At 39.3% G+C, this 14,886-nt stretch overlaps 1 protein-coding gene across 1 annotated transcript; it reads left to right on the top strand.

The window, feature by feature from the left end:
• Positions 1-9,691: 9,691 nt before the first annotated feature.
• Positions 9,692-10,562, top strand: LOC145949942 (uncharacterized). Its single transcript, XM_083060851.1, has 2 exons — positions 9,692-10,260; positions 10,313-10,562. The coding sequence occupies exons 1-2, from the start codon at positions 9,692-9,694 to the stop codon at positions 10,560-10,562; spliced, it is 819 nt and encodes a 272-aa protein (XP_082916977.1).
• Positions 10,563-14,886: the final 4,324 nt, after the last annotated feature.

The raw sequence follows: 14,886 nt of genomic DNA, 5'->3' as shown, positions 1-14,886 counted from the left end.
AGGAAAACTCCGTACCGTGTGTGGAAAAACTAGCTGTGCAGATTTGGAGATCCTCTTGTCAGCAAAGAAATAGCTCCTGCAAAGGAAAAAAAAAACAAAAACAAAAAACTGTGCAGAATGGAACAGTGTGGAAGTAACCCAAATGTTGCATCAGGCAACAAAGCAGCTAGTGGTTATGAAATTTATTTTGTTGATACAGCCCTGCTATTCAATAGAATTGGTTCATCATCACCAAGTAATCAAAATTAAAATTGTGTTGTGCTAGTGTTTTCAAAATCTATGAATGCATTTTTATGTTGTGCTTGATTTTGTATTGACGTGAAAACTGCAAAGTAACAAGTAGCCAAATTACATATCAAACAAACATCATATAACCTGATACGAATTTTCATTTGTTTGTGCGTTGTGTTCCTCAAATTAGGAGTCAAGTGCTACTATTAATTTGTTATATTTCGTGCCATTTGAATGAACAAAATTTCAATTCACAAATCTGGCTGATTCAATTTCCTTTTGACTTATAGGTTGTGTGCCTGATTCATAAATATTAAATTAGAAATCTCCATGATGGCTTATAGCTTGTGTGCAGATAACTTATAGCTAGTGTGCCTGACTCATATATATATAATTTGAAACTTGAAACTAAGTCAGTGAACATTTTGTCTAGTATGGTAAATCAAGATGGTTAGTGGTATGTTGTATTCTAGAGCATCTAAATATTAATTCAGTTAATATTTTGGTGAAAATCCTTAATGTTGGTATGTTGTAAATCAACATAGTTAGTGGTATTTTGTCTAAGTTTCTGCCATTTAGTGAAAATACTTAATGTTGGTAGAAATATGAGATGCTTAGAAAGGCTAGATTCTACTATATTTTCAAAAACTATCCTTGTTAATTACAAATACCCAAAAAATTGTCATATATTTTTATTATTAAGTTAAATAAGGTTTGAACTTCAGCTTATACTTCATTGGAGCATTTTTGTTCAACAATGGATTATCTAAACTTCATAATGAGAAGGCACGTATGTAGTCACATAAATCTTAAACTTGATTTTGATTTGGCAGGAAGTGTGCAGAGGGTGATACTTCTCTTCTTGACATCCATTAGTCAACACATCTAGTTTGTGATATCTTCTTAGTATGGTACCTTAAACTCAATTATATTTATGTTGTTTTGATGGAGGACCATCCTTGAGGACACATGTGGGCCACATCACTAGGTCCATGGCTAAGAGAGTTGAAGAGGAGGAGGGAGCTCACACACCAAGGGACACTCTCCTCATGATCATAGAGTATTAGTTCTCTCCTAAGCTTCATTAGTATGGGGTTATTTTATATACCAATTTTACCCTTGTATTTTGGGGTGTTTAGGACTTAAAATTTATTTTATTTTGTATTTCCCATTTTACCCTTATATTATGGGGTGCTCTAGATGATTAGGATTTTAATTTTGGGCTAGGGTGTTAAATTAGGGGGTGACACAATTTTTTGGTGTTCTTGGACCTATTTTTGGTGTTAGAAAGGCTTAGGCCCAAGTGGAGGGCAAAGGTTGCATGGTCTTATCATGCACCTAGATATAGCCAATCTAAACCCAAAGATTCCATCCTTGACCACCAAGTTGCATCTAGGGTTAATTTGCATCTCATTTGGAGTGCATTTTCCTTGTGAATTTCGACCATGCATCCTCCAAATGCAACCTTAGATGTCTCCCCTCCTATAAATACCCAATGCACCACACCTTGTAAATACTTTAGATTATATGATATTGAGTGAGCATTATTTGCCTCAACATCTCTTCCTTAGTCACTAGGTTACCTTTGGCTAACCTTCTCCTATCTCCACCATTGGAGAGTGAGAAACCTAGAGTGGCCTCCATCTACCTTTGGAGTGAGCCAACCTTTGAGCACCATACACTTTCGCCACCCCTCACCATCTCACCTCTACTTTCACGTCCAAAACAACCCCACCTTAAACACTTCCCCAATCATTTTCCCTTTGTGAACCTAGATTATGGGCAAGGTGACTCTCTTCATCACATCACTTTCAACCATGGAAGGGAGGTCTCCATCAAGTGGTATCTAGAGCCAAGGTTCATCAAGGGTAATATCTTGTCCTCCTTGTCTTCTTGCTTATTTTTTTCTATTCGGTCATTTCTCTCCTTCTTGTCATTTCTTGTGTGGCCGAATAGTTTTGGGCTCATACTTTGTTCCTTATGAGCCTTCCTTGAATATTTTAGGTTTCCATTGCTAGGTGTTTTCCATGCTTTTTTATTTTTAGGTTGGAGTCTCATATGAACATGCTTTTTGATTTTTGAATCTTTTAAGTTTTGTCAAGTCTTGTTTCCTATATTGTCTACAAAAAAAAATTCCATGTATGTATGCCAAACACATTGCATGAATACATGAACCAAAAATACCATGTTGCATGATATAAAGTGGGCGTGACATATAGATACCATCTAGGAGTCATTCATGCATGCTATTTAGTCCTAGCATGTTCCTTGTATTTTTTTGAGTTTCCATGTGTAAAATGCTTCCTTGCACATGCATTTAAATTGCTGCCCACTTTTTCCTTGCATTTCAACTTGTTATGGTCTATATTTGATGATTGATAACCCTAAAAGAATCTAAGAGGTGTGCTGGAAATTTGGTACAAAACAACTTGTCCTAAATAGTACAAAACTCATTCCACTAAAAAGATTCCCTAAAACCCTCTAAGAACACACCACTTGTCTCCTTCTCTTTCAACTAAATTTGACCTAATTTTTCTCCACCCACAAGTGCAAAACCTAAGCAACAAATGGGCTGAACATTAAAGAAAAGAAATTGGACCCAAGGAATATAAAAAAATTGACGTGAAAAGAAAAGGAAGAAAAGAAAGAACAAAAATTTTTTTGACCAAAAAGGACTTGTTGCTAGACTTGTGGACTTGGACCTTTACCTATGCATTTGGGAGTTGGACTTAAGACCTTATTGAACCTCTTTTGAGACCTTAAGAGTGGCTGCACCGAATCATATAAAAGACTTAAGCAAGTGGACTAAACACTAATCCATTCTAGTGTCATTCTAAGAAAACTCTTTTGTGTGCTTCCTTTTTAATTGTGTCTTAATTTTAGTTTGTCTTTTCTTTGGCCTCTTTTATTTTGTCTCAATCAATTCTCTCTGAGTTTAGCCTTTCCTAATTGTGCTTTTTTATTTTTATTTCTTGGACTCTTGCTCTTTGGGTTGGTTTCATTTTGAATGTAGCTGAAGAACCTATCTAGCAAACTAGAAAACTTTTGGTGGATTTGAGTAGAGGAGTGAACCGAATCCAAACCTAGCCTTTGGAGGGATTTACACTACACAAAAGGAGTGTTAAACACTTGGAGAGGACTAACAAAGTTTGCTCATTGTGAAGGAACCCAAGTGGAGGAGTTGAAGACCTAAAAATTTTGTCTTTTCATTTTTTTTGCTTGATTTCTTTTGGGCCACTTGTATTTGGGCCTTCTTTCTTTATTTTGGTTTGTAATTGGCCATTTTTAAACCTCTTCATTTTGGTTTAGTTTCGTGTAGTTGAAGGTGATTTGAAAACCTTCACCTAGGACTTCGACTAGTATATGTTTTAAGTGCTTTCCTTTTGCATGTTTTAAAGCTTTTGGTAGTACGATTGTTTAGGGTTTTATCTTTGTCTCCAATTATGTTTAGAAGGTTTGCTTTTGCCTACTAGGGGGAACGTGCACACACACACTTTATTGTTGTGCCAAATTGTTTTGTGAGAAAAGTGGAAAAGGCTTAGTGATTATTACTTGATAAGGCTTGGTTATTAAGTGATTCTTAGTAGTCCACCTCCCTTTGATAGTTCACTTTGTACACTTAGGCCTTTTCCTACCTATCTTGCAGCTTGAAAAACCTTTTTTTTGTGAAAGCCTTTTATCACTCACTCTTTGTGAAAACCTTTTTCAAACCTTTTTGAAAACAAACTTGTGAAAACCTTTTTGGATCAAAGATGAGTGATCATTCTAGTGTCCATGGTCATAACTCATGTAGTACTAGGTCTAGTGTTAGGGATGAACTTAGGCAACTAAAGGAGTACCTAAGAAAAAAAGAAGAGGAAAATATAAAAAGAGAGGAAAAATTAAGACAAAGAGAAAAGGAATTTGAAAAAAATAATGAAGAAATAAAAAGGTTGCTTAATAGGCTAGTTGTGGGAGGAGAGGCTAGTGGTTCAAAACCAAGAGTCACTTCTCCTAAATCTTCAAGAGGTAAGGGGCATATGATACATTCAAGTGTCCATGAGGAGGAAGGGCATCATACCCAACCTCCAAGTGATATCTTCTATAGTAGTCATCACAATGATGATTACTATCAAAGACTCCCAAGGCAATATAGACATAGGGAGTCTTCCAATAGGGAACCTCACATCACTCTTCCCCCATTCCATGGCAAAGACAATGTTGAAACTTATTTGGATTGGGAAATGAAAGTAGAACAATTATTTTCTTGCCATGGAGTGAGTGAAGAAAGAAAGGTTTCTTTGGCAACCCTTAGCTTCCAAGGGCATGCCATGTATTGGTGGACCTCCTTAGAAAAAGATAGAAGAATAAACCATGAGCCTCCAATTCAATATTGGAATGAGCTTCGTAGTGCCTTGAGAAGGAGGCATATTCCTCCATACTATGACCGTGAGCTTATGGACAAGGTACAAAGATTGAAACAAGGGTCATCTAGTGTGGAAGAATATAGGCAATCTATGGAGTTACTCATGATAAGGGCTGGGATAAGGGAAGAAGAGAGGACCACCATCTCAAGATTCCAAAGTGGTCTTAACCTTGAAATAAGAGACAAAGTTGAACTCTTACCATATAGAAATTTGAATGAACTTGTTCAACTTTGTTCTAGAGTGGAGCACCAACTCAAAAGGAAAACTTTTAGAAAAGACTCCACTCCATCTTACTCCATGAGTTTCAAGAAGGAGGACCCCTCTTTCAAACATTTTCCTAAAGAAAAAGAAAAATAAACCTCTCAAAGGACATCTTCCAAAGAAACTAAGACAAGTGACATCAAGTGCTTTAAGTGTCTTGGTCGAGGGCACATTGCCTCTCAATGCCCAACAAAGAAAACCATGATTTTAAAGGGCCAAGACCACTATAGTAGCCTTGATGAAGCTACTTCTTCTTCTTCAAGTGATGAAGAAGGAATCTTAGAGTCCGAGGAAGAAATCTACCCTTGTGAAGGAGACTTGTTAATGGTTAGAAGGCTTCTTGGAAGCCAATCTAGTGATTTAGATCAATCCCAAAGAGAGAACTTGTTTCATACAAGGTGCAAAGTTTTAGAAAACACTTGTTCTCTCATTATGGATAGTGGATCTAGTTGCAATTGTTGTAGCACTAGATTAGTGGATAAGCTAGCCTTAACTACTATACCTCATCCAAAACCTTACAAATTACAATGGATCAATGAGGAGGGAGGTATTGTAGTTAATCAACAAGTGAATATACCTATCTCCATTGGAAAATACCAAGATGAAGTTTTATGTGATATAGTGCCATTGGATGCTAGTCATATTCTACTTGGAAGGCCTTTGCAATTTAACAAAAAAACTATTCATGATGGCCTAACCAACAAAATAAGTTTCCATCACTTAGGCAAGAAGATTGTGTTGTTTCCTCTATCACCTTCTCAAGTGTGTGAGGACCAACTCAAAATGAAAGTCAAAAGAGAGGGAGAAGAAAAAAAAAAGTAGAAAATAAAGGAAAGAACAAAAAGACCTTCCCCTAAAGAATAAAGAAGGGGAAGAGAGCGTGCCAAGTTTAGAGGCAAGTGTCCCCTCTAAAGAAGTTGTTCACAAAAGTGATCTATCCCTTAAAAATGACATCAAAAAAACACTTTTGATTGAACAACCTTTTTACCTTCTCTATTTTAAAGAGACACTTGCTGCCACTAGTCATGAGCTTGAGTCTCTACCTCATGAGGTTCAAAAACTTTTAAAGGAGTTTGATGACCTATTTCCTCAAGAAGTCCCAAGTGGACTTCCACCCTTAAGAGGAATAGAACATCAAATAGACCTCATACCGGGTTCTAGTCTTCCTAATAGGCCCGTCTATAGGACTAACCCTCAAGAAACCAAAGAGATAGAAGCTCAAGTTGATGACTTGTTGAAGAAGGGTTGGGTTCAAAAGAGCCTTAGCCCTTGAGCTGTCCCCGTTCTCTTGGTGCCTAAGAAAGATGGCAAATGGAGGATGTGCACTAATTCAATAACATAACAATAAAATATAGGCACCCAATCCCTAGGCTAGATGATATGTTAGATGAATTGCATGGGGCCATCATATTTTCCAAGATTGACCTTAAAAGTGGTTATCACCAAATTCGAATCAAAGAGGGTGATGAGTGGAAAACTGCTTTTAAGACCAAATTTGGTTTATATGAGTGGTTAGTGATGCCTTTTGGCCTCACTAATGCCCCTAGTACTTTTATGCACCTAATGAATCATATTCTTAGGGATTGCATAGGAAAATTTGTGGTTGTCTACTTTAATGACATCCTTGTATATAGTAAGACCTTAGATGAACATCTTGGACATCTAAGGCAAGTCCTAATAATTCTTAGAGTCAACCATCTCTATGCCAACCTTGAAAAATGTACTTTTTGTCAAGAACAAGTAAATTTTTTGGGCTTCATAGTTGGCAAAGAGGGAGTACAAGTTGACTCTGAGAAAATAAAGGCTATCCAAGAATGGCCCACCCCAAAAAGTGTTGGAGAAGTTAGAAGTTTTCATGGCTTAGCTAGCTTCTATAGAAGGTTTGTAAAAGACTTCTCCACACTTGCATCCCCTCTTAATGAGCTTGTTCAGAAGGATGTACCATTCCTTTAGGGTGAAGCCCAAGAAAAAGCTTTCAAAACCCTAAAAGAGAAACTCACCAATGCACCCATTCTAGCTCTACCAAATTTTGACCAAACCTTTGAGCTAGAATGTGATGCATCCGGTCTAGGCATAGGTGCTGTGTTACTTCAAGGAGGTCACCCCATTGCTTACTTTAGTGAAAAACTCCATGAGGCCACCTTGAATTATCTCACCTATGACAAGGAACTCTATGCCCTCATAAGAGCTCTACAAGTTTGGGAGCACTACTTAGTGACTAAAGAATTTGTTATACACACCGACCATGAGTCACTCAAGTATCTTAGAGGGCAAGGGAAGTTGAATAAAAGGCATGCAAAGTGGGTGGAATATCTTGAACAATTCTCCTACATCATCAAATATAAGAAGGGAAAGAGCAATATGGTAGCTGATGCTCTTTCAATGAGGCATACCTTGCTCTCCACCTTAGGAACACAAATACTTGGCTTTGATGATGTAAAGGAATTGTATGAGCTTGATTTAGACTTCCAATCCACTTATGCCAAATGTCTCCAAAAGCCTTTTGATGGATTCTATCTTCTTGAGGGGTATCTTTTTAGAATGGGCAAACTTTGCATACCCCAAGGATCCATTAGAAAGCTTTTGGTCAAAGAGAGTCATGAATGAGGTCTCATGGGCCATTTTGGGGTTGACAAAACCCTAAGTTTCTTAAAGACTAAATTTTATTGGCCACACATGAGAATAGATGTCCAAAGGCATTGCTCCAAGTGCATTACTTGTTTAAAAGCTAAATCAAGAGTAATGCCTCATGGACTCTATACCCCCCTTCCTATAGCTAGATCCCCTTGGGTAGATATTAGTATGGACTTTGTGCTTGGACTTCCAAGGACTCAAAGGGGATTTGACTCCATCTTTGTGGTAGTGGACCGTTTTAGCAAAATGGCTCATTTTATACCATGCCACAAAGTGGATGATGCTAGCTATATAGCTAAACTTTTCTTTAGGGAAGTCGTCCGCTTGCATGGTCTACCCAAAATAATTGTATCCGATAGGGATGCTAAGTTCCTTAGTCACTTTTGGAAAGTACTATGGGAAAAACTAGGAACAAAGCTTCTCTATTCTACTACTTGTCATCCTCAAACCGATGGCCAAACCGAAGTAGTAAATAGATCCCTATCCACTTTGTTAAGGGTACTCCTCAAAGGGAATAAGAAAACTTGGGATCATTGTCTCCCCCATCTAGAATTTGCATACAATAGAGTAGTCCGTAAGACTACTAATCTTTCACCCTTTGAAGTTGTCTATGGCTTTAACCCAATAACTCCTCTTGATCTATTACCCCTTCCTAATAACCCTTCCTTGTTTCACAAAGAAAGAATATCTAGGGCGGATTTTATTAAGAAATATCTTGAAAAGATCAAGAGCCAAATTGAAAAGAAAACACAAAAATATGGCAAATACAACAACAAAGGAAGAAAGAAAATAACTTTTGAAGTTGGGGATTGGGTTTGGCTTCATTTGAGGAAGGATAGGTTTCCCACTCAAAGGATGTCAAAACTAAACCCTAGGGGAGATGGACCATTCCAAGTCCTTCATAAAATAAATGACAATGCATATAAATTAGACCTTCCTTCTGAGTATGGCATTAGCTCATCTTTTAATGTATGTGATCTCACCCCATTTTTAGGAGCTGAGGATTTGGATGAAGATTCTAATCTGAGGACAGATTCTTCTCAAGAAGGAGGGGATGATGGAGGACCATCCTTGAGGACACATGTGGGCCCCATCACTAGGTCCATGGCTAGGAGAGTTGAAGAGGAGGAGGGAGCTCACACACCAAGGGACACTCTCCTCATGATCATAGAGTATTAGTTCTCTCCTAAGCTTCATTAGTATAGAGTTTATTTTATTTACCAATTTTACCCTTGTATTTTAGGGTGTTTAGGACTTAGAATTTATTTTCTTTTATATTTCCCATTTTACCCTTGTATTATGGGGTGCTCTAGATGATTAGGGTTTTAATTTTGGGCTAGGGTGTTAAATTAGGGGGTGACGCAATTTTTTGGTGTTCTTGGACCTATTTTTGGTGTTAGAAAGGCTTAGGCCCAAGTGGAGGGCAAAGGTTGCATGGTCTTATCATGCACCTAGATATAGCCAATCTAAACCCAAAGATTCCATCCTTGGCCACCAAGTTGCATCTAGGGTTAATTTGCATATCATTTGGAGTGCATTTGCCTTGTGAATTTTGGCCATGCATCCTCTAAATGCAACCCTAGATGCCTCCCCTCCTATAAATACCCAATGCACCACACCTTGTAAATACTTTGGATTATATGATATTGAGTGAGCATTATTTGCCTCAACATCTCTTCCTTAGTCACTAGGTTACCTTTGGCTAACCTTCTCCTATCTCCACCATTGGAGAGTGAGAAACCTAGAGTGGCCTCCATCTACCTTTGGAGTGAGCCAACCTTTGAGCACCATACACTTCCGCCACCCCTCACCATCTCACCTCTACTTTCACGTCCAAAACAACCCCACCTTAAACACTTCCCCAATCATTTTCCCTTTGGTGAACCTAGATCATGGGAAAGGTGACTCTCTTCATCACATCACTTTCAACCATGGAAGGGAGGTCTCCATCATGTTTATTTATCTAGTTGAAGAAATGAGATGAATTTTATTTATGTAGTTGATGAAATAAGATGACTTATATTTGGATCTTCTACCTACTTAGATAAATGAAATAATAGGTTCAAATAACATTGAACTAGTGTATGGTTTGCTCTTGTACTATATAGAGAGACCATAAATACTTAATTGTGTAAATAAATTTGTCTCACAGAAGAAAAATGGATCGTAGTTGGATAAATGCAAGAAGAATCACTGATGAGTATCAAAATGGGGTTGAACAGTTTTTGGAATTTGCTCAACAAAATCGAGCATATTTGAATGGAAAATTTTATTGTCCTTGCGTTAATTGTTTAAATGGGAGACGACGTGTAATTGACGAAATACGGGACCATATTATTTGTGATGGGTTTTTAATGAGCTATACAACATGGATATGGCATGGTGAAGATAAAGAAACTCAAACTGTGGCCCAAACTGAGCAAGCTGATGTAGAAATGGAAGATCAAATAGAAGACATGATTCATGATGTGGGACAAGAGTTTTTCCAGCAAGAACAATCACATGTGTATGATACTTTAAAAAGTGACTCAGAGACACCTTTGTTTCCTGATTGTACAACCTTCACACAATTATCAACAGTGTTGAGATTAATGAACTTGAAGGCAAAATATGGGTGGAGTGATAAAAGTTTCACAAACTTGCTTGAGTTGTTGAAGTTAATTCTTCCAAAAGACAACACGTTGCCAGATCGTCATTATGAGGCAAAAAAAGGTTTTGTGTTCGATGGGTCTACAATATAAGAAAATACATGCATTCCCTAATGATTGCATATTATATAGAAAAGAGTTTGAATCATTGCACAAATGTCCTCGTTATGGGTTGTCACGGTACAAAGTGAAGGACGATGGTCGTAGTAGTGATGAAGATGTAGTTGACAAGGGGCCTCCAGCGAAGGTGTTATGGTATCTTCCAATTATTCCAAGGTTCAAGCGATTGTTTGCTAATGCAACTGATGCAATGAACCTTATATGGCATGCAGACAATAGAAATTGTGATGGCATACTTTGCCATCCAGCTGATTCCCCATAGTGGAAAAAAATTGATGGTTTGTTTCCACATTTTGGTAGTGAGGAAAGAAACCTTAGGCTTGGGCTTGCTTTAGATGGAATGAGTCCTTTTGGAAACTTAAGCACCAACCATAGTTCATGTCCTGTTCTCATTTCAATTTACAATTTGCCTCTTTGGTTGTGCATGAAGAGAAAATATGTAATGTTGTGTATGATGATTGCAGGCCCAAAACAATCAGTAAATGACATAGATGTTTACCTAAGTCCTGTCGCCACCGGCCCGAAACGGGCTTTCGGCATTCGCGAAGGATGGTTGGACTCTTTTATTTGTTTAAAAATATGGATTGCTAGAATGACTTATTCTCAAACTGAGACCTTGTCAAACGAGCAATTTTGTTAAAAGGCTCACCAATCCATGTTAATCCCAAGCGGGACCCTCCATGGATTAGCGGTTTTCTTAAAAAGGAAAGGTTCGTGGAGTCGCCACCAATGTTTTACTCAAAACATTGGAAAAAGAAGTTTAAGGCAATCGATTCAAAAATCGACTTCGGCCATGACAACCAGAGTCGGGTAAGGGAGTCAGTTACGCGTAGGGAAGGTGTTAGCACCCCATAGCGCCCCTTTCGGGTTCCCTATGGCAGATTATTTCTAAAAATAATAGTGCGAAATTACTAAATTACCCCTATTTATTCTAAACAATTATAACTTAACTATCTACATGATGACAGTTAAATATACACACAGAAAGCAGTAAAAGGAAGGACTTAAGAAGAAACCTTTGAAGCGTGCTTTTATATTCAAGTAAAACTGGTAAGCTTTTTGGCGTTCCCTCGCTCTATAAGCCCGCTCGCTCCCTCCTAGAAAATTTTAACTATGGAAATCCGGAGGATTTCCCTTCGACTCAGTTCGAGACTCAAGCAAAAAGCTCAGAACTCGAGAACTTTGTCGGATCAACTCTCCGAGTGATTTCTAGGCAGAGCACTGCTCAAAAAAACCCAGAATACTCAAGAAGAGGGTTAAAACTCAGTGTAAAAGTGTAGAATGACGTCCAATTGACGTCATATTTATAGGGATGAGGCGCAATACGGCCTCTGGGGGTCAATACGGTCCGTATTGAAGTTTTGAACTACAATACGGCCGTATTGAATTCAGTACGGCCGTATTGAAGTTCAAAAAACCTCAATACGGCCGTATTGAGTTCAGTGCAGCCGTATTGAAGTTCAGTGCAGCCGTATTGAGTTCAGTGCAGCCGTATTGAAGTTCAGAAACTTCAATACGGCCGTATTGAGTTCAGTGCGGCCGTATTGTAGTTTAAAATGTTCAATACGGCCGTACTGAACTTTTGGGAGGCCGTATTGGGCTTCATTCCCTCCACTTTCTTATTTTTTGCTACTCTAAGACCTCTAAACCTACAGATTGTCATCCCACGGTCTTCTAAGAGTCCCTTTGGCTGACTTTCCTTTGATCTTCGAGAGTCTTCGAGTCTTATTTCCGACCCGGACAATTTTAGGGGTCTACAGCTGCCCCCCCTTTACTTAGTCAAACGGCCTTTTAGTGTACCGGTTGATAAGTAAAGGAGTTGACCCAATTGTCCGGGGAATAAGGCCATCCTTCCGACTTGTAGTGTCTTCAGGTGGGAAAATTGTTGAGTAGCCTCTCCAGGTTGAGTTTGCCCTCTCCAGGGTGAGTATTAGTCGTCGCCTCTCCAGGCTCATGCATACCTCCGTGTTCTTGACAACCTCGGGGTAGCTGAGTACCCGCCTCTCCAGGCTATACCAACGTGTTCTTGACAACCTCGTGGTAGTTGCATACCTCCGTGTTCTTGACAACCTCGGGGTAGCCGAGTACCGCCTCTCCAGGCTATACCAACGTGTTCTTGACAACCTCGTGGTAGTTGCATACCTCCGTGTTCTTGACAACCTCGGGGTAGCCGAGTACCGCCTCTCCAGGCTATACCAACGTGTTCTTGACAACCTCGTGGTAGTTGCATACCTCCGTGTTCTTGACAACCTCGGGGTAGCGTGAGTTTGCCCTCTCCAGGGATTTGTGATGATTTTGTCTCCACAGTCCACGATGCTGCTTCGACGATTGTTTTTGATTTTTGTGCCACTGAGGGCTGGATAACGCTGGGATCCGTCTAGGGGATGTGCAGTTACTCATAGGTTCTTGTGTCCTAACTTTCCATTGCGTAGTTGGTGCCCACTGGGGAATTTCTGATTCCTTGGGGGTGCAGACACAAAGATGCTCTTTCTGATGTGAGCGGTGCCTTATGGTTGGCTGACGTCCTTTCGACGATGGTGGAGTATCCCGGTTATCCTTATTCGGGTGACTCTTTTTGATTTTCTGGTTTTATTGCCTCTGCGTAGGCTGTTATCCACTAGGGGATTTTGTCGTATGATTTTGTCTCCACAGTCCACGATGCTGCTTCGACGGTTGTTTTTTATTTTGATGCCGCTGAGGGCTGGATAACGCAGGGATCCGTCTAGGGGATGTGCAGTTACTCATAGGTTCTTGTGTCCCAACTTTCCATTGTGTAGTTGGTGCCCACTGGGGAATTTATGATTCCTTGGGGATGCAGACACATAGATGCTCTTTCTGATGTGAGCGATGCCTTATGATTGGCTGACGTCCTTTCGACGTTGGTGGAGTATCCCGGTTATCCTTATTCGGGTGACTCTTTTTGTTTTTCTGATTTTGTTGCCTCTGTGTAGGCTATTATCCGCTGGGGGATTTTGTCATTGATTGTGATTAGTCTCTTCTGTTAGGCAGATCATCTTGACGCTTGATGTTTGGCTGAGAGCCGATTTCCATTTGGGGAATGGTTTATTGATGTTTTTGATTTTTTGCTTTTTGAAGGAGTGCCTCTGAGTAGGCGAATGATCTTGATGTTCCGAGTGTCGAATTCCGCTTGGGGAATGATTATTAATCTTTTTGATTTTTCCTCTTTTTGAAGGGGTGCCTCTGAGTAGGCGAATGATCTTGATGTTCGGTGTTCGGCTGAGTGCCGGATTTCGTTTGGGGAATGGTTATTGATGTTTTTTGATTTTTTGCTTTTTGAAGGGGTGCCTCTGAGTAGGCGAATGGGGTTTGAAGATCTTATGTATCCCAGAGTATTATTTAGAAAGCCTCTTCAGGCTTAGCTTCACTCATCACTTGAGTTGGAAAGCTACCTTCCACTGAGGAAGTTTAAGTCCTTTCGACTTGGATATTCTGTTTAGACGATCAAACCCTCCTTGGGGAATCTTGCTGATCTTGGTTTGATAGCTTTCACTGGGGAATTTGGCCCGTGAGTGGAAGCTGAGATATCTCTAGGGAGTATTATTTCGGCGAGCCTCTCCAGGCTCAATTATTCTGTACAATTTGTTGAGTATTATTTCGGCGAGCCTCTCCAGGCTCAGTTATTCTGTGGGAGTATTGTTTCGGCAAGCCTCTCCAGGCTCAATTATTCTGTACGAGTATTATTTTGGCAAGCCTCTCCAGGCTCAATTATTCTGTGGGAGTATTATTTCGGCAAGCCTCTCCAGGCTCAGTTATTCTGAGAGAGTATTATTTCGGCAAGCCTCTCCAGGCTCAGTTATTCTGTACGATGCGATTGATTTTCTAAATTTTTTGTCTTTTTTGTCGTTTTTGGGCTTTTCCTATATTTTTGCCTTTTTTGTCGTTTTTTGGCTTTTTCTGTATTTTGTTGTCATACACAAGCAATTTTTCTATTTTTCTATTTTATGCAATTGCCTCATGATAAGGTCTTTGAATGTGCAACTAATGTGTGTGTGATGCAAAAATGCAAGTTTGATGATTTAATGTTTTTAGAAAAATGAATGGCTCTCCCTATCCTCCTTTTCTTGGAGGAATTTCTGTCATCGACGTGAGGGAATATTTTTGTGAGCCTTTTATGGAGGAGATTATGGATTTTATAGGAACCCCTCCAATTTTCTTTATTGACTGATTATTAAAGGAATTTCGTACAATTTTTATGAAATACCAATTTTAGAGGCATAATCACATGGTCAAGAGAGAAGAGAAAATGAATAGATATTTTATTGATATTCACAAGTGTTTTTACAGAAAGATATACCGAAGGAAATTTCTGAAGAATGGCTAGCCAGGGTAGGCTATATACATTGGGCTTAACAATTATATCTGTAATTGTTGCTCTTTACATTCCTCTAGTTGCTTCGGGTGAGATGCCTGAGCCAGGAGCGTAGATGCTGCAAGACGCTTGCTTCTAGAAGATAATCACTTGAACCGCCTTTCGGTTTTCGATTCAAGTGACCGTTGCTTGCTTTGCTTTTACATCTTATTCTTTTGCCCCTAACTTTTGCCTAGGACGTATCCTAGCGGGGATA

Source organism: Cajanus cajan, chromosome 7 (genome assembly GCF_000230855.2).
Source record: "Cajanus cajan strain Asha chromosome 7, NIPB_CcT2T_4, whole genome shotgun sequence".
In the NCBI taxonomy this organism is placed as follows: Eukaryota; Viridiplantae; Streptophyta; class Magnoliopsida; order Fabales; family Fabaceae; genus Cajanus; species Cajanus cajan.
This window is presented reverse-complemented; position numbering and strand designations above follow the sequence as displayed.